Here is a 20,182-nt window from a genome sequence, read left to right as displayed (position 1 = left end):
AGCTGTGGGCTAATGCAGGTGGTCCTTTCATTGTTTCTTGTTCTAGCTACCTGACCACTGGGAAAAAGCTGTCATCATGGTGCAGCGACCTGGGAAGATTCCAGCTAGCAGCCGATGTGGCAATACCGTTCCCAATGATGACAACCAGGTGGTGTCGTTATCGCCAGGCTCGAGGTCAGTGTGACAGTGGTTTGCAGCTCACACAACTAACGCAAACTAGTGTTTTTCTGGTATCTTGTGAGTTGTCGAGTTACCATTTCAGAGCCAGACATTGACTGTTGGTTTTCTTCCTTTGTAATTATCACCGTAGAGCTTTTGTTTTTAATTTTAATTTTTTGGATGCTTGACTTTTATTGTCTTTTTCTCTTGTGGGGCAGATATGTCGTCCTTCCTCGCCCAGTGTGCTTTGAGAAGGGCGTGAACTACACGGTGAGGTTGGAGCTGCCCCAGTACAGCTCCTCGGATAGCGAAGTGGAGAGCCCCTACACGCTCATCGATTCTGTGAGTGAGAGACCACTCTGGCACGTGCGCGAACGCCTGGGCAGAAAGGGTCCCACTGCTTCCTTGGGGTGTTTTGCTGAGGGGTAATGCCGAGCAGTTAGGCAGAATCATTTTTCCTGCCTCCGAGGTTACTTTGCTAATACTCCACCCTGTGAAAAGGATGTATTCAAGCTGCTGCTTTCTAAAAATATAAATGCCGTAAAAAATTAGCATTTCAAAAACCATCAAGCTAAGTAAAGTATATCTAAACTTTTCCTGACCCCAGAGTATTTAAGAATGGGAAGGTTTTCACTTTCTTTAACGAGCTTAACTCTTGCTGTTCAAAAGTCAAAGTAGCATTTCAGGCATCTGTGTGTTTACTTGCTGTAGCTGATAGCTTGGGGCACCACCGTAAGGCCGTCTGGCTGTTTGCGTTTCTTTGCAGCTTGTTCTCATGCCGCACTGCAAATCACTGGACATCTTCACCGTGGGAGGCTCAGGAGATGGGGTGGTCACCAACAGTGCCTGGGAAACCTTTCAGAGATACCGATGTCTGGAGAACAGCAGAAGCGTTGTGAAAACACCGATGACAGATGTTTGCAGAAACATAATCTTTAGCATTTCTGCCCTGTTACATCAGATGGGCCTGGGTAGGTATCGCTTAGCAGCTGCGGCAGCTGCTGCTCCCCGCTCTCGGAGCACACTTGGCACACGAGGTGCACCGGAGCGTGTGCCCTGTGGTTCTGGTTCTGTGTAGACAGCACAAAGGAAATAGCATCTCAGCTACAGTTCATCTTTATTTTTTTAAGTAATACTTTAGTGATAAAGCACCACTGAAGATGGAATCTATAATCAAGAAATATATAAATAACAGGCAACTAGGGAAAAAGTCCATGAGGATATAGTGTTTCCGTAGGCAAGGTGGGGAGTCAGGATGGAATCAGAGAAGCATCAAATAACTGAAATTTATGTTTTTCTCTTTGAAAGGTCAGATCAACCCCCGAAGGTCACTGGGCTTTGGTCTAATGTCCTGTGACATTTGGGCTTTGAAGGCCAGGGGAGAAAACCTTAATGACCTCCTGCTAGAAAAACTTCTTTGATCTGCCAGCTCTGCCTCCTCTTTCTTCCCATCCACTCATCATAGGGATGACGCTGTTTCAAACCGGAATTCTGAATAAGCCAAAGTAGTAAAGGACAGAGGATCAGGGAGAGCCCGAGGAAGGGAAACGGACCAGTTCAGAGACAGGTGTGACATGCTGCTCTGTATCATAGGTTCTGGTCTCTTTTTACCTTGCAGCTTGTGAATGTGACCCTCAGGGTTCGTTAAGTTCCGTGTGTGACCCTAACGGAGGCCAGTGTCAGTGCCGGCCAAATGTGGTTGGAAGAACCTGCAGCAGATGTGCACCTGGAACCTTTGGCTTTGGCCCCAGCGGATGCAAACGTAGGTTCCTCAGAAGCTTTGCAGTGTGTTCATTCAGATTAACTGAGCCACCTGGCAGGGCTCCGTCGCTGCAAAGGCGATGCTTCACTCTGGGAGTGGATCCCATGAGCCCATGAGCATTGTGAACTGGGGACAGGGTGCTTGTAAAAGGGGCATATTTCCACCAAGTGAGTTTCTCAGTGCAGTTCTTTGGTTGCCTGTGTCTTTAGCTTGTGAATGCCATCTGCAAGGATCTGTCAATGCCTTCTGCGATCCTGTCACCGGCCAGTGCCACTGTTTCCAGGGCGTGTACACTCGGCAGTGTGACCGGTGCCTACCCGGGCACTGGGGCTTTCCGAGTTGCCAGCCCTGCCAGTGCAACGGCCATGCTGACGACTGCGACTCGGTGACAGGGGAGTGCTTGAGCTGCCAGGACCACACCACGGGTCATAACTGTGAAAGGTATGTGGACGCTGCCTCTTGAAAGTAAGGAGAATGAGGTGGTCTTTGGCTGAGCAAACAGCATCTTAGACAAACCACAGAATTCATTTCTACCAGGCTCCAGACGGCTCATTCGTTTCTGATGACCTCGGTATTTTCTAGGAACTCATTTATTTATCCAGTAGGTATTTAGCTTGCATCTTCTCTGTGCCAGGCGCTGTTCTGGTGCTGGGGATACTAACAAAAGACTAACCTGACTTAAATCTGTCCTCTTGGAGAATGATCCCAGAGTTTGTCGTAGGTTCTGCATAGAAATTATATCTCTGTCTCAGCATATTCTGGCCTAGGGCGAGAGCTGTGAAATGTTAATGCCTAATTTAGGTTAAAGTAGAAACCAAATCCAAATGGGATCATTTTACATAGCTTTTAATAGCTTTGTTTTTCAAAACACTTTATGTAACTGCAGTTTCCAGGAGACTATATAAAATGTGCATAAGTAGATCTGTTCTCTAGTTAGCAAATGTCAACTGAGTAATTACACAAAGCACTGCAGCAGATACATAGTAATAGGACATAGAATGTCCCTCCAGTAACATTAATAGTCTAGCTCAGTAGATAAAAAATAATCCATATAAAAAAATTACATGGTGACTTATACTGTTCATGACTGATTAAGAAATGCAGGCATACTGTTAAAACCTGCCTTTTGGGGGTGAGGGAGGGGGTTATGGCCTCTACCTTTCTACGTCAATAAATTTTCTCTATCTTAATATCCATTCACCCTATATGGGATTTTTGTTTTAAAAAGCCACTCGTGAAACATTTCAGCAAGTGCTCCAGTCAGTGCCGAAGTTGCTCGTCAGATGAAAGAAAAATTGTTAGTGAAAATTGAATATGTGATTCACTTATGGCATGAAGGAAGTAAACAACACGTGGCTCTTGGTTCGACGCTAAAGTGGCATTCAAGAATTTGGAGGTCCCAGTGACTACTCCTTTGTATAAAAGTTGTCCTTTCCAACCATAAAATTGTGTTGTAAAATGATTACAAGGAAATAGTTATACAAGAGTGAAAGGAAATTAGTATATTGGTGTCTTTTGTTTTCTGCCATGTTTTCTGTGATTGTTCTTTCAAGGGGAGATGGAAAATAAGAGAGACAGATGAGAATCAGGTTAGCGAGAAGAGTGGGGAGGGGAACAGAGGCAGACGACAAAGGTGGTTAGCCACAGCGCTGATTTGAAATCAGACATGCCGTGGAATGTATTGGAAAGAATATCTTGTGAGAATGGCTTGGTTGATAATTGTGACTGGCTTTGGATTTTATCTGTAAAGTGTTTTGATTTCTTATAGAAGAATGAGAAAGGGTGTGGGAAAAGGAAAGATTTTTAACCTAGGTTTGGATGGCAATGCTTTATTAAAGTATTTGAAATTCTGCTATTCAGTTTGAGCCAATTTCTCATCATTCCAAGATGACCAGAGTTTCAATCCCATGAATTTAAAAGGAAACTGTGTGCTCAGATTATTCCTGAGGGAAGGCAAGAAATGAACACTCAAATTTCTATCATGACGTATTTGGATTTGTTTCACCTAGAGAAGTCTCATAGAAACTTTCCCAGAAACCAGTGTATAAAATTGTTTTATCAGTGTAGGTTTCCCCAGCACATAATCAGGGAAGGTGTTCTTACATTATTTCTGTGTCTAATTAAATAGTTAATTTCCTATGAACAGCTTTCCTCGTCTATTTTTTGATCTTTCCACCCATTTAAAAAACAATTACCTTTGCCTTCAAAAGATGTGAAAAACTGAATTGGAAGTCCCTAGACTTGAGTTCCTAGCCCAATTTGGCTTCTAACTTACTTATAACCTTGGGTGAGTTAGAGTATCCAGCTTTCTATAAGTGGAATAACTATGTCTAATTATCTCCAAAGTTCCTTCAGGATCTTATAGAAAATAAAAAGTAATCTAATTACCATTCATCATGAGAAGCAGCATGACATAGTAAAAGAATTTATTGCTAAAAGTCAGGAGGCAAATTCAAACCTGGCTTTTTATTTAGTTGTATGAGCTTTACAAATCCTTTAACTGGCACGGGTTTGTTATCTTTAAAGGGAGGGGACTGTCCTGTTGGATTTGGGAGTTAATGAGTAACGTCCCTCATCCCTGCCCAGGCGTGGAGCCACCTGAGACACAGACACAGGAGCCGCAGAGCGGGAGAGCATCCCCATCAGCTTCAGTGCTAGTAAACCTGGGTCGTAGGACACGGCTTGAGACCTGTGGCCACTGTGGCTTGCTAATATGCCACCCGTCCCAGGCACAGGCAGAGGCAGACAAGTAGAAGCCACCCCCACCAGGACAGACTCCTTCACGTAGGGGCACAGGCAGGCAGCTGACGGAGCCGTGGAGTGCACCTGGGGAGCTGTGGCTCTGCTGGGAAGCAGGGAGGAGGGCCAGGTGAGGCCACCCAACACAGTGTTCCCTAGGTCAGCAAGGGACCTGCCAAATCAGAAAGTCGGGGGCAGAAGCCCAGCAATCTGTTTGCACAAGCCCTCCACGTGATTCTGATTGGAGCTAAAGTTTGAGAACCATTGCTCCATTGGAAAATCCTCCACATGGAATCATGAGGAATGGGGAAGAATGTTCCCAAACAGAACGCAGTTTCTGAAACTTCTTTTGACAACTGTGAGTCATGGCTCCTTCTCTCCTGCCACTGATGCAGGTGCTTGGCTGGTTACTATGGCGACCCCATCATTGGGTCGGGAGATCACTGCCGCCCTTGCCCTTGCCCGGATGGTCCCGACAGCGGGCGCCAGTTTGCCAGGAGCTGTTATCAAGATCCTGTTACTTTACAGCTTGCGTGTGTGTGTGATCCTGGCTACGTTGGTGAGTCACGTGCAGACTTTGGGCGGCAAAGAGGAAGCAAAGGATGTGTCTTTATGAGTTCATTGTTAGAAAAAAAGATGAAGAGTGAGCCAGTTAAATTCACTTTTACAATGCTTAATTAAAAGTTACAGGAATCTGAAATAGAAAAGATGCTCTTTTCCTGTTTGGCATGTGGGGTAGTCAATTCTTGAGTGTCTGATAATGCTGTAACACAAACGATAGCAAACTCATTTAAATCCATAAACAAAACCTTATGAAACACTTTTCTGTTATTAAAGAGAAAAAAGATTAATTTATATTTTATTTCTTCCAACTCCTAGCAGAAGTGTCTCAAAGCAGTCTAGTGGCCCAGTGGTGGGCAGAAGAAAGAAAAGACTATCATCTGAGGAACCACTAGATACCTGAATGTATTCCTCACTGTTTATTGTACTCACATGATCTGTCAAGGCTCAGTGAATTTAGCTAGTTGTGAAAATAAACTCCCTTTCATTTCCTCCTTGAAGCCACTGTTACAAATACTAGTTATACTTATGCATAGTTCAGTAAATATTTTTTGCATGTAATTTCAGGATTTCTTAGGGAAATAAGTTATCACTAAGGATTCTGTTTTTCAGGTTGCTCACAAAGGAGCAGTAATTTTTCAGTTTATATGATGTATGGGTTACTGTGGTAACATCAAACCACGCCTTACCTTGTTTGACTGTTACTTTAGCTCCCAACCTGCTCCACCCCTGTGTACTCAGAAGCTAAAGCCCCCGTGCTAGAGCCCTTATCGAAACTGTCCATGCTCCGCTGTGGCCTCCAAGGCCGCTGTGGCAGTATTGGAGACTACAGAATACTCCTTTCCCCTCACACCTCAAAGCCTGTTCTTTCCCCTTCAGATGCGATCATCCCAGCCTCTGTCAGTAGCGCGGCGGAGACTCTAGGCGGAATGTCAGTGGACTGTGAGCTTTCATTCAACATGCTGAAAGTCTTGTGCTTGGTTTTGTCGGACAATAGGCTCCAGATGTGACGCCTGCGCCGCAGGGTTCTTTGGCAATCCCTCAGCCATCGGGGGGTCGTGCCAGCCTTGCCAGTGCCACCACAACATCGACACGACAGACCCGGAAGCCTGTGACAAGGACACCGGGAGGTGCCTCAAGTGCCTGTACCACACGGAAGGGGAACGCTGCCAGCGCTGCCGATTTGGGTACTACGGGGATGCCCTCCAGCAGGACTGCCGAAGTAAGATGCGTGTTCGTCCTGCCCACCTTCTCCGATTAGGGCGATTGCTACCTTCGACCATAGCTGAAGATTTTATTCTTCGAGCGTTTCACTTGGGAAAACACTTGTTTAGAGGGGTAAAATTACACTTTCAACAAAAGAAATATGAGAGACTGAATTTTTTTTCCTTTACATCCTCATTTTCTAGCAGAACTAAAAAGTCTCAAGATGTGGCTCAGTGCTTGGGAGAGATAATTGAAAGGAAAAACTATGTAGCTGTCAGCACAGTAAACACCATCCAGTAGATATACTGATGTTATGTTATGACCGGTGAACTTGCTGGTCAGATAGGACCCGGAGATCCTAAATACCCACTCTGGGCCTCACCTTTTCAATGGCATTGATGGAGTAGAGCCTTCCAGATTAAGGAAAAGAAAGAAGTAACATCTCTAAGGTCTCTCTTTTAGACCTCTTTACTTCTCTCTTATCAGGAGATCAGCATTTTCTCCTGCTGCAGCTGCAAAGCCCCCAGGCCTCTGGCTTTGTTTATACAAACATGTGTGGAATGTCAGGACCAGCAGGACCGGATTCCTCAAAGCCTTCCTAGCTTAAAGGGCTTCTACCTGTTACGTCCCACATGTTCATTACTGCTGTTCCCTGCCAAGAGTTTGAAATTATTGGATATCTCAATTCTCATTGGCATATTTTTTATTATTTTCAGTTGAGTCTTCAATTTTAGAATGATTCACCAGCATCTTGTTAAATCTATATATTTTAAACATGCTTTTAGGCAAAATGTGTCATTGTGCATATCTGCCTGGGAAATGTCAGAACTGTATAGGACATCGTAAGGAATTCTAAAGAACAATAATTTAGATTTGTATTTTAATCACCTCCATCTCTTTACTTTTTTGCACTTCAGGGTCGAGATCTGGAGAGGGAAAATCTTGGCCATTTTAGACTTAGCTAATTTCTGCATGCCTGTATATTTGTGAACGTGACAATAAGTAAATGCAATGATGTTAATGATGTTCTTTTTCAGAGTGTGTCTGCAATTACCTGGGCACCGTGCAGGAGCACTGCAACAGCTCTGACTGCCAGTGTGACAAAGCTACCGGGCAGTGCTTGTGTCTTCCTAACGTGATTGGGCAGAATTGTGACCACTGCGCGCCCAATACCTGGCAGCTGGCCAGCGGCACTGGGTGTGACCCATGCAACTGCAACACTGATCATTCCTTTGGGCCTTCTTGTAATGAGGTGAGGGGTTGGTGCCCAGGTGATGTCTTTATGAGCCCAGGTGATAGCTAGCTTATTCGGCAGCCTTGCTCCAATTATAGCAAGGCACCGAGACACACAGCTTGGCAAGCAGCAGGGGCTGGATATCAGCCCTCATTTATCCTCCCCCCCCACCGGGACAACATAACAGTGAAGTCCCCACCTGACGCATCCACAGCATTTCAGTGCTGAACCCCGGCTGTGGATGCAGACTCGCGTAAGAACAGACAAGGGTGAGCCACTTCTCTTCAGTACCTGGCTGCCGAATCAGACATTTTCTTAGCCACTCAGCTTGAAAGGTACCAAATAGCCATACCCAGCATTGTAAACACTGCCGTTGTTTCCTGACACATGCTAAGAATGACATAGTCCCTAAGTCAGGTGAGTCACGTGTGGCCTAGGATTGTTATTGATCTGTGAGGATAAAAGGAAGAAAACATGCAAATAAAGCGTAAAGCGCTGTGAACCTTCCCAGACCCTGCTGCAGAAGAGCAGTTAGGAGATGCCAGCGCGGTGCTCGCAGCACCTAAGATCAGAGCGAGAGTCCCTTTTCCTAGTCAGCACGTGCAGCTTCTGAGGCAAACAGTGCAGTCCTACTACTAATTGGCAGCTAGGGGGAAAACGACAACCCCGAAGTGCCCTGAAGCCCGCGTGACCGAGGTCTGTGTTCTGGCCACAGTTCACGGGGCAGTGCCAGTGCATGCCTGGGTTTGGAGGCCGCACCTGCAGCGAGTGCCAGGAGCTCTTCTGGGGAGACCCCGACGTGGAGTGCCGAGGTGAGCCCGGGCACTCTTGTATTGGCATTTGGTCAGGGTGGAGGGGGCGGGGGGCTGTAAGGGTCTTCTGTGAACGCTAAAGTGCAGTGCAAATTAGTTTGTCTATTAAAAAACGCTATGTTTAACTACAAAAGAAATTAAGGCTGATCGTTTAAAAATATATATAACAAAGCTGGCCCTGCAGATAAGTATAGGTAGTAAGAGTGGACGTGCTCACCCTTCTGGCCCCACACCCCAGGGTTACGGCTGTTTGCGTGTGCACATGTGTGTACACACACGCGCGTGCGACAGACACGTATAGGGCTGCTTTTTGTTAATGCTTTTAACTAAAATGGGACCATATGAACCGAGTATTTGTGCAAAGTAATTTTTCCCCCCTCTGAACAGTATTTTGTGGCCAGCTTCCCTGATGGTGCACATGCAGAGACAAATGGTTATTCTAGTAAGATCATTTGATTCAGTGGATCAAGTAGACTCTGCTGACAGTTAAACTCTTGGCGTATGTGCAGTAAGACAACGTCCTCACCAGTGAGAACCGGAGGGCAATGTTGTACACGTTGTGTTGTGAGCCTGTGTGTGGTAGGAGCTCCAAGTCTGTTAACTGTGAATAAAACCCAGATTGTTTCTTAGGCTTATGATAATTAAAAAAATAGGACTGTGAAGGAAAAGACATTTTCTTAAGCATAAAAGTTTGTTAAAATCATGTGAATCATAAGGATTGCTTAATTTCTGTGCTGTTGCATTTTTTTTGATCTGGCAAATTATTCTTCAGATCTTAAAGCATTTACAGAAGAGATTCAATAGGCTGTTTCAACTGTGTTCCTATTCTTTCCCACTTGATTTTCTTCTCTTTTTTTAATTTATAACTATGGATGGATACTTTCTGTAGTATCTTATATGCTTTTTGGTATATTTTCTTTATCGCACATCTGAAATGTGTCCTTCTTGGACTTTAAATTTTAAAAATGACCTTTTTCTGTTTTGGATAAAACTACAGCAAGAAATAATACAGATCTTCAAGTTAGCAATTCATTCAGTATCTCCTGTAGAAGGTTAGAAATCTAAAAATTATGTTTTCCTTTAGAGTGTAAACTCATCCGTTCCTTAGCAGCAGAAAAACTTCAATGGACAAAACCAGAGCAGATTGCATATAATTTGTTTTTTAAATTGAAGTTTAGCCAGAAGGGTTTGTGTGGACAACCTTAGATTAGATTGAACTTTGTTACACAGAAGGGATGATGTTTGCTGTGTAAATAAACAAGAACTTTTTCATCCATCATTCTCCAGTCCAGATGTCAGTTCTTACTAAGATCTGACATTCTCACTTCCATCAGAAGGTAGTGACATCCCGTGGACAGGGCGCTCCAATATGTCTCCTGAAAGCAACACCCTGCTTGAAATCAGGCTTTTCCAGGGCTGTAATCACTATTCTGTTAAATTCCTCAATCTTGTAATGCCCCGAGGGCTCGATCTTTCTCCAGATAATGGCTCTATCATTGCGTATACCCTGATTCTATCAGCATGTGTCATTGGCAAAATAGCTTTCTCTGCCAAAGCTTTCTGACCTTTTGCTCCATCTTGCTTTGTGAGCAAGAAAAGCCTGCTACCCGGAGTCAGAGTCAATCAGAGAATTGTTCATGTAGCGCTCAGAACTTTACTCCTTACCCTTTTATCTTTCCTTTAAACTTTTGCCTCTAAATCTGCCAGCGAAACTGTGGCTTATGGGAACCGTGTCAACTTGTTTAGGGCAAAAGTTAGATCCTGTTTTAGAAACTTTGCGAAGAGTGCTAGATTCACGGCATCGGTGTTCGCCAACTTTTTGGTTCATTTTATCCAGAAGAAAGGTCAGCTCATTACGTAAGAAACTGATAATCAGGAAAAGCAAACAAGCAATACAAAATGAAAATAAAGCATTCTGCAAGGAAATGTGGTTTTTATAAGGATAATGCATTGAAACCCTACATGTATATTCCTTTCTGCTTTTCCCTTTGGCATTTCCTTTTTCTCTTTAAGATAATCACAGAATTTTAGTTAATGGAGGAGCTACAAAGATCGTCTGGCTTTGTGGGTTACCCGTTGGGCTGGCAGTCCCAGTAGCTCCAGGGCAGCAGGGATGCAGGTAACTGAAGAGAACCCATAGCAAAGAGCACAGGTCCTGGGGCCAGGCTGCCTGCATTCACTTCAAGTGTATGTACTTCTGTGTTAGAAGACAACAAAGTCCTGCTTACCTTCCCCCACCCAGCACACTCCTCTTTACTTGTTTGGGTCTGATTGTTCTCAGTCATCTTTCTGTGCATTTATAGGTATTCATTATCCATATCAATTTCTCTATATATTTTGAAATACATGCAGAATTTGTTTTTTTAACTTAATCTCGTTCAGATCTTTCCGTATTTGTGACCCTAATATTATAACCTGAGTCTTCACATCCATTCAGTCCACCCCCAGCAAGAAAAAGTTGATTTCAAGCCCTCTGGAGATATCATAAGCTTCTCCAAGGATGTGGACTCAAGGGAAAATACTTTGAGAGATACCGTCAGGTTCTAGATCTAGGGGTTCCATTCTCCCTTTGCTTTCCTACTAAATTATGTCATCTCTCCAACCTCATCTTGAGGCTTTTTTAATGGGGACTAAAAAGTCCCTTTCCTCAAAATGTTAAGATCCAGGGTGAAGGTATCTGACCTTGTTGCTAACTCTGGCAACGCCAAGTTATAAAATGTTGGTGCGTCTTTTACAGTGTGTTAAGGTCTGCACCATCTCTCCTTTGTGCCCGTAGTGGCTGAGCTGGGGTAGGAACATTTGGAAATTTAGGGGGAGGGGAGAATTTTGGGTCATTACCATGGTGAGGCAGTTGCTATAGGCACTTGGAGCCAAGCATGATGAACGTCCCACAGTGCTTAAGGCCGGCTCTCAGAGAGTGCTTGGGCTGCTGGCACTCGGTGGAGGAGACTTGTTACCCACCAAGCACCCGGAGAGAGTGAGAATGATTTGTGTTACCAATGTGGGATTCCCATCACCAGCCACAGGGCCTTGTGCATGCAGGGTAGCAGTTGGAGCAGGACCAGTGTGGTCTGTCAGGGCAGGAACAGATGCGGAGGCAGACCAGGCTCAGGGTTCTGTGCGTTCTGGAACACATTTGCAAATGGAAACAGGAGGATGAGAACTTGAAGGGACCGGGTCCACAGATCAGTAGGGACAGGAGAGGTATCATCCAAAATTAGGTGGAACTATGGGAAAAGAACATAAATTCTTTTCTCCAATTATGTAACTAATTGCCAAATATGTTTTCAGTTGAAACGGTTTGTGAGAAGGGCGCAAATTTTTCTTGTGCCATCTAGCTAACAATATGCTTATAGAAATACTTGGGTCATAGCTAAGTGTTCTCCTTATGGAAAAAAAATGTAGTTATGCAAAAGACAAATGAGTTGAGCCTCCAACTTACAGATGGTTGAATGTTCCCATTGTCCAGGCGGGTTGGGGCTGTTGGCCGATCCTGCCAAGTCTGAACAAGCCCACCACTGTGCTGGGGTGGAGAGAGAATCTCATCCACCCACTGCCAAACGTGCTGAAGAAAACAGCCTGGAGCTCTGCATTGTGCCCCCGAGGAGTCAAAAGGTCACATAAGGAATCTTTCTGTTGATTCATAGATAGCAAAGGGAGGGTAAATTTCCATTTGAGGCCTCTGGCTCTTTTGGAAAAGGCTAGTGTCTCTAAACCCAGGCAAACTGGGTTTAGAAAAGTGGGCACAGATGAGAGGCTCTGGGTAGTGGCCATTTCCCCATCATGCTTGTTTCTCATTTTATGTGCCTTTGTAGAAGAACACAACACACTCCCTTGCCCACACATTAACCTTTAGAACGCCTGTATTCTTTTCTCAGGTTGGGATTTCTTTCACAATTACCAACCTTATTCTTTATGTCCTCTGTGACTCAGGAAATCAGACTTTGATTCTTTAAGAACCATAAATACTGTTGTTAGTAGAGAGAAGTCTTGTCTTATGTAATCCCAGTAACAGAATCTGTGTCCCCCGAAGTGACAGGCTACACCAGATGTGGGTAAACTATAGGCAGGGGTCCAAATCCAGCCCCTGCCCAAGTTAGTAAATAAAGTTTTGTATTCACTTGTTTATGTACTATCCATGGGTACTTTTGTGCTGCAGTGCCAGAGTCAGGTAATCACGATAGAGACAGATGGCCCGCAAAGCCTAGATATTTACTATTTGAACCTTTACATAAAAAGTTTGCGACCCCTGGGCTAGACAGGCAGCTCATTTCTGCAGGTAAAATCATATTCCTCCTCCAACTTTCATTCCAAAATTAAAGTTATATTACTGAGGCTGAAAAAGGGAAGGGATAGGAGAGAATGTCAGAAAAAAGGAAGTCACACGTAAGAGAGAAAACGTATTTAAATTTCCCTTCCTTTTGATACAACAGAAGTGCCTAGGTAAAGTATCAGTTAACCTTTTGGCACTGCAGCAAATCCTGGAGTCCTGTATTGCTTTGAGGCAAAGTATGTGGCAGAAGAGAACCCTGTTACCTGATTATTCTTAGGATGCACCACTTTCTCTAACCCAAAGCACACTTATGTTTCCAAGGGCAAGGTGGATAAATCAACCCAGCATTGAGCGACCAGTGGTGCACAGTGGGGAGTAAACATGGTGGAGAAGGACTGGTAGCCTGCGGGTGCCTCTCATTCAGCTACCTGGGGAAATGGAGTACTTGAAGTAACAGAAGAGCAGAGAGCAGGAAACAAATGGTGCAGACCTTTTTGGTTGTCAGAGAAGGCAAGATGAGTAGGAGCTGGAGTCATTAGGGAAGATTTCATGGAAAAGGTTAGATCTAGTGGCCATTTACAGAGAATCACTTTCTGGCATGTTGTATACATATTCTTAATTTTCTCCTTGGAGCAAACAGCCTATGGGGGTAAATATCTCCATTTCACAGTTGACACATCTCAGACTCAGGTTAAGTGACTTGCCCAAAGATACACCTCGAGTGAGGAAGAGCTGGGCTCTGAAACCAGGCCAGTGTGGCCCAGTGTCCCTGCTCATTCCACAGGCATGCTGGGTCCTCACTGACAGCTGGTATTTAGAGAAGAAATTATTGTCCTCATTAAAGGACGGTAAGAATAGCATGTAGCAGCAAAGCTATGGGAGGTACCCTCAAGAAAACAGTCTTAGCTGGAGAGTCTTGGGGAGATTTGGTTTCACCAAATTGTGCAAAGCCTAAATGGCAGGCCATTGAGGGTAGACTTGGTTCAATAGGCAGAGGAAGTGTGGAGGAGGAGAGGGAAGGATATAAACCAACCAGGAAAGTTAGGTCTGATAAATAGGTGCATAGACTGTTCTCCATTCTGGCATTGACCTGCTAAGATTTTCCTCTGGGCCTCAATAGCTTTTAAATTGGTGTAATATCCTTTATTTATCTACCTCTTAGTAATCATGTTTTAAAGGATAAAACTTAGTAAAAATAGAGGGAACTTATCGGCCACAGAACAGAGAATATATTTATAGATGAAAATAGAATTCTTATGGCTCATTAAAATGCTTGTCTCATTTTTAAAATGCTATTCTTCATCTTCATGATTTGTTCATCTTAAAGATCAGACAACTTTTGCTATATATGCACTCTCCTTTCCAAGAGAAAGTTTTTGATTCTCTGCCATATAATCCCATTTCTTCAAGCAACACCATGCCCCAGGTCACTTGGACTCTGACCCCTTTCACATAAGAGAGGAGAAACCCCACTGGACCTTGTCAGCTACAGTGTGCATAGTTGGTTTGTAGTTTTTTAGATGCTGGTGTGTGTGAGAGTTGATTGGAGAATCCCCTACATACTGTTAGTGTCCATGAAGTTTTAAAGTGTCCAGTGTGAACTGACCTTTCTGCTTCAGCCATGTGAGTGTTGGAGTTTCACTGAAAATATTCTTTGGGGATCTTTTTATCATTTATTTTATAAGGTTGTAAAAGTGGGCCTTCTGGTACTTGCCTCCCAGGTGACCCTAAGAGAAGCAATTCTGGAAATTCAGTAGGCAAGGAAGGAAGAACACATCCATAGGAGTTTTAGCAGTTCTCAGCCTCAGTTTGAAATGAAAACCTGATACATTTTAAAATAGTCATTTGGTGCCTTTCCAGAGAGAATTCAGGACTGACTTTTTCAGTGATAAAACTGCAATCCAGTCATCTGTGAAATTTGACAATTCACTTTTCAGTTGGGGGAAAGGAATGTTGGTCAGTTCAGCTGAACTGGCTGTTGTCTTCTAGAGAGCTGAAGTTAGAGTTCTTGCCCAGACTACACTCCCTTGGCCAGATAAGGAGGGAAGCCTTGTCTGCCTTTTAAGTGCTACAGTGTCGGGCTGGTGTTTTCCCCTCAAAGATGCCTGTGACAGAATGAGAGCAAGACATGCCTTGAGGATGAAATAAAAAGTATCTGTCAGTGAAATTAAAATGTTTATGGATACATCTCTTGCCCCCAAGCATGAATCCAGTCAAAACCTATTTAGTACTGAACTGAAGTGTATCTTTTTAATACCTATGGGAAAGAAATGATTTTCTAAGCAAACCAAAAGCATGTGCAGCGTCTGCCTCAGCTGTCTTAAGCCTAAGAAGGATACAGGGTAAGTCGGCCCCCAAAGGTGGTTTATTGTGCCACCTTCTGAGAGGCCCCATAGGCTGTCCACTCTGACCGCTGGCTGGAGCCTGCAGGGCAGGAGCAGACAAAGTAATCTCGTTTATTACAAATGGCATCATTTCTTCCTCTATTACATAGGTCCTTAGGTTTGTGCATCAGCCTACATTGGTAAATTTCCAAAGTCATGATTCTGCCCCAGCTCCAACCCTTCGAAGATGCAAGTGTGCTCACTCTCGTCTCTCTCTCTCTCACTGACACTCACGCACACACTCTAACATGCGAAAGGAAGGCAGAAACATCTGGGAAAATAACTTAGTCAATATTCCTCAAAATGGGGTCTGGTAACCCTGAATGTCAGCATCTCCCAGGAACTTGTTAGAAATGCAAATTCTCTTGGCCCCACTCAGACCTACTGAATCAGAATCTGGGGGTGGAAGAGTGGAACCAGCAGTGGTGTTTCATGAGCCCTCTAGGTGACGGTGATGCACACCCAAGTTTGAGAGTTTAGGGCCCAGGTAACATTTAGCTTTCTGGAAGATGACTGAACTTTACTAAGTGATACAGAAATCTATTCCCCAAATCTAAACAACATAAACTTTTCAGGTACAGCATTATCTAATTCTTCCTGTTCTGACCTCAGAAATTGATGAAAGTAATGGTTTTCCCAAGCCTTTCTCATCATTTCTCTGGGGTGTTACCAGGTATTCCACTAAGAAAAGATCCCATGGTGAAATGAGTTTGGGATACAACTGGTAAAAACAATGTGAAACAAGGTTTTCCCCCCTTCCCCCGCAGAACTCCTGAGTCTTTAATATGCTAATATTTGGGGAGGGGGGGGGTTTGTTTTGTTTTGAGACAGAATCTCACTCTGTTGCCCTGGCATCATTGTAGCTCACTGCAACCTCAAATTCCTGGGCTAAAGCAATCCTCCTGCCTCAGTCTCCTGACTAGCTGGGACTATAGGCGCATGCCACGACACCCGGCTAATTTTTCTATCTTTAGTAGAGATGGGGCCTCGTTCTTGCTCAGGCTGGTCTCGAATTCCTGAGCTCAAGCAATCCTCCCACCTTAGCCTCCCAGAGTGCTAGGATTACAGGGGTGACCCACTGTGCTGGGCCCTGATATTTGTTTTTAATCTTCAAGAGGGGGATATAGAATTCCCCAAGTTAACCTTAATCATAGGTCCCTTTTTTCAAGGAACATGTCATAGAACTAATGATCTATGGATCACAGTTAAAGTTATCCACAATTTGCCTAAGCTGCTTCCTGATTTAGTATGAGAATGTTCCCCGAAACACAGGAAAAATGAAACATACCTAAAGTGCCTAGAAAGAAATAATGTTGAGAGAAAAAAAACACCCAAGTTATAGTTTTGAAATCCTAAGGATTAGTTTTGAAAACCCCAGGTACCAAGGAAATTATTATGTTTTAAAATCCTAGGCCGGGCGCGGTGGCTCACGCCTGTAATCCTAGCTCTCTGGGAGGCCGAGGTGGGCGGATTGTTTGAGCTCAGGAGTTCGAGACCAGCCTGAGCAAGAGCGAGACCCCACCTCTACTAAAATTAGAAAGAAATTAATCGGCCAACTAAAAATATATATACAAAAAATTAGCCGGGCATGGTGGCTCATGCCTGTAGTCCCAGCTACTCGGGAGGCTGAGGGAGTAGGATTGCTTGAGCCCAGGAGTTTGAGGTTGCTGTGAGCTAGGCTGACGCCATGGCACTCACTCTAGCCCGGGCAAAAAGAGTGAGACTCTGTCTCAAAAAAAAAATAAAATAAAATAAAATCCTAAAGGTTGAGCAATGAAATATTCTAAACTTCAAATTTTTGAATAATGATATTTTGGCAAATACATAAACATGCACTTTTTCCCCCCCTTTATCCAGTGGAAATGTGATCAAGCAACACTCTGGGCTGGAGGCCACCAGATACTTGTAGAGACATAGAAAGCGGTAATAAAAACCATTTATTAAATGCTTGCTATAGAGCAGATGTTCTTTTAAGCAATTTATAATTATTATTTTATCCTGAAAGCAATCTTACGACGTAGGTATAATCAATACCCCCTTTTACAAATGTGGAAGCCATGCCTTGGTTTCCTAATTGCCCAGGGTCACACAGCTGGTCTGTGGGGAAGGCAGGATTTACAACCTCAGTCCACAGCTTGCGCTTTTAACCACGATGCTGTCCTCAGACTTGCCACTCGAGAACTTGGAATGTAGTTGGCCAACAAAGGTAATCAAAAGATAAACAGCAATACAAGATAGGGTGTTGTGAGGGTCGGGCCACAAACACATCTCTCTGTGTTGAGGATGGAGGTGTCGTGAGCAGTTCTCTGGACTATCAGTATAACTAGTTCTGGAAGATGTTCCATTAGAAAGTCTTTCAGAGGCAAATCACAGCTATTGTCCCAGGAAGATTTTATAAAGGTATCCGAGATTATGAATCTGTTCTGCTTTGCCACAGTGGACATTGCATTTTAGGAGGACTATTTTCTTTTATACAGGTATGTAATATGCCTATACTGAAATGAGGTTAGGGCCTCTTTTGGCAAACTGTAGAACTCCAACTGCAAGTTAACCCTGTGCCCCATGCTGAGATAGGAAAAATGGCTTAAGACGCGTCCCTGCCCAGAGTACACAATCTAGTTAGGGAAGTAAGATTTTAATTTATTTATCCCCACCTTTTCCCAGAATGGATGTAAGGCCAGCGATAAGATGTGTGTACAGGCCTTTTGTTATTCAAACACTATACAAATACTGTGAAAGGTCAGGTGTTGATATAAAAGTGATTTGGTCACCTGAGACTTAGGACTCTAGGCCAGGGTCAACAGCACAGACATTGTGATAAGTTATCTCAGCCACAGCTGTTGGCCAAGAACACTGACTTTTACCCTGTGCCATTTGGCTCTGCATAAGATGTCAACCCTGTGGGCCCAAGAGAGGTGAAGACTGAATGGCTCCCAAGATCCCTTCTGACATTTTATGAGCCTGGGACTGTAGTGCTGGGAGTGATTACCACAATGGCAGACACCCACAGATGAGATTATACTTAGTTGAAAGCTTTCAACTGGATACTTAGAATTCCTGTAACTTCTTTTGGATTTAGTTTTCTTTTGATCAAGTTTATTGTGTTTCACCAAGTATTCGCCCTGTTCCCTTAGTGATGAGATGGGATCAGTTACGTTAGGAGCTGCTCATTTATGGTGTATCTTGTGCCAGATGGCCCATGTCATCAGGATGTAACCTGAATTGTCTGTGCTGACATGGTCTGTGGGGAAGTCAGAGTAAAGGGGAGGCAGAGGCAGGACCGAGGTTAAGAGCACAGACTCTGGGGGTGGAAAGTGCTGAATCTGAATCCTGGCTTGGCCTTTTCCTTGCTGTGAGACTTAGCGCATATTACACTATCTCTCTATGCCTCAACTATCCCATAGGGTCATTGTGAGGATTAAATGAGATGATGTATGTAAAACATTTCTACAATGCCTGTCACATGGTAAGTATTCGTGTTAGCTGTGAATTTTTAAATTATTATGATTAAGAAGGGGTTAGTAAGAGTTGAGGTCACACATACGCTGGAAGAAGCTGCTACAGTCTCTACAGGAGCTGCTGGTAAAGTGTCATTGATGGTTGACACCTTCCTATTTTAACAGCAAATGAGGTTTCTAAATGCCAAATCTCGTCACTGAGGTTCATGATCAAGTAGATCAGCTTGCATTTCTGTTCCCTTCTAGCCTGCGACTGCGACCCCAGGGGCATTGAGACGCCACAGTGTGACCAGTCCACAGGCCAGTGTGTCTGCGTGGAGGGTGTCGAGGGTCCACGCTGTGACAAGTGCACGCGAGGGTACTCGGGGGTCTTCCCTGACTGCACACCCTGCCACCAGTGCTTTGCTCTCTGGGATGTGATCATTGCTGAGTTGACCAACAGGACCCACAAATTCCTGGAGAAAGCCAAGGCCTTGAAGATCAGTGGTGTGATCGGACCTTACCGAGAGACCATGGACTCGGTAGAGAAGAAAGTCAGGGAGATAAAAGACGTCCTGGCACAGAGCCCAGCAGCAGAGCCACTGAAAAACATTGGGAATCTCTTTGAGGAAGCAGAGTAAGTAGTTAATGAGCTGGAGTAACAACTCACAATATTTTTTTCAACTTTATGAATAGTTTCCTGGCATGGTGCTCCCATCAGAAGGTTTGGGTAGTCCTGTGAGTGAAAACAGATTCTGGGCCATTTATTTTCCAGCATCTTGACTCTGGGCATTTGGGAAAGTGAGTGTCGGCACATCAGTGGGGACCAGAATTCTGCAGTATAGAATGTGTGAGTGTTACAGTCAGTGCTCCTCTTTACAAATGATGCTCTAAGGCAGTAAAGTGGGAGGAATGCTGGACTTGGAAGACAAAAATCCATAATTGAGTCTCAGCTCTGCTCTGTGCTGGGCTTGTGAACTTGGATGACTCAATTCCTGAGCCTCTGTTTTCTCTCCTATAGAGGTAGGGAAGGAGAATATCTTGCAGAGTAACAAAAGGATTGATCTATGAAATGATTGTGAAAAAGATTTTATATGTATATATACACACATAAATTGTTATTGTGAGTTTTGCTACAACTGGATAAATTCCACTATCACAAGTAAGAATGCTTATTTCAAGTTATTTCCACTGCTCGGCCATTGGTCCTCCAGACTGGTACTTCATTCATCTAATCATAACAACTTCTCTATAGTGAAAAATCTTCACCCTAGCCATTCTCTGGGTAATCATCGCTCTGATTGGAGAGTGTTTATTTTGTCAGTAGAAGCCAAGAGAATTGAGCCGAGTTATGCAGAACTTCTCAGGGATCATTTTTCTGCCCTTTTCCCAGCCTCATCTCTCCTGCCCCCAAACATACCTATGAAAAAAAAGGACCCCCAAACAGCACAGTAAGACCTAAGAGCTGAAGAACAAAACAGGAAAGGGTATGAAGCATTTGTTTCCCCAGATGGTTTTTTATTACAGACTCACCATCTAGGCCTGAGCGAGGGGAGTGCTTCCCAGCTAAATCCTGTACACACTATGAAATTACAGTAACATTTTTTGTAGTGAT

General features: G+C 44.0%; 1 protein-coding gene across 1 annotated transcript in view; it reads left to right on the top strand.

The window, feature by feature from the left end:
- The window catches only part of LAMB1 (laminin, beta 1), a 68,802-nt gene that overhangs the window by 34,359 nt on the left and 14,261 nt on the right, over nucleotides 1-20,182 (top strand). The window contains exons 15-24 of the mRNA XM_012650327.1: nucleotides 47-174; nucleotides 378-501; nucleotides 926-1,130; nucleotides 1,778-1,921; nucleotides 2,131-2,362; nucleotides 5,056-5,219; nucleotides 6,219-6,443; nucleotides 7,465-7,679; nucleotides 8,377-8,473; nucleotides 18,835-19,204. Coding sequence (XP_012505781.1) covers nucleotides 47-174; nucleotides 378-501; nucleotides 926-1,130; nucleotides 1,778-1,921; nucleotides 2,131-2,362; nucleotides 5,056-5,219; nucleotides 6,219-6,443; nucleotides 7,465-7,679; nucleotides 8,377-8,473; nucleotides 18,835-19,204 — 1,904 coding nt within the window. The remainder of the gene's footprint in view (nucleotides 1-46; nucleotides 175-377; nucleotides 502-925; nucleotides 1,131-1,777; nucleotides 1,922-2,130; nucleotides 2,363-5,055; nucleotides 5,220-6,218; nucleotides 6,444-7,464; nucleotides 7,680-8,376; nucleotides 8,474-18,834; nucleotides 19,205-20,182) is intronic.

Source organism: Propithecus coquereli, unplaced genomic scaffold (assembly GCF_000956105.1).
Source record: "Propithecus coquereli isolate 6110/MARCELLA unplaced genomic scaffold, Pcoq_1.0 Scaffold32, whole genome shotgun sequence".
Lineage (NCBI taxonomy): Eukaryota > Metazoa > Chordata > Mammalia > Primates > Indriidae > Propithecus > Propithecus coquereli.
The sequence above is the reverse complement of the archived record's forward strand: the minus strand, read 5'-3'. Positions and strand labels throughout refer to the sequence as shown.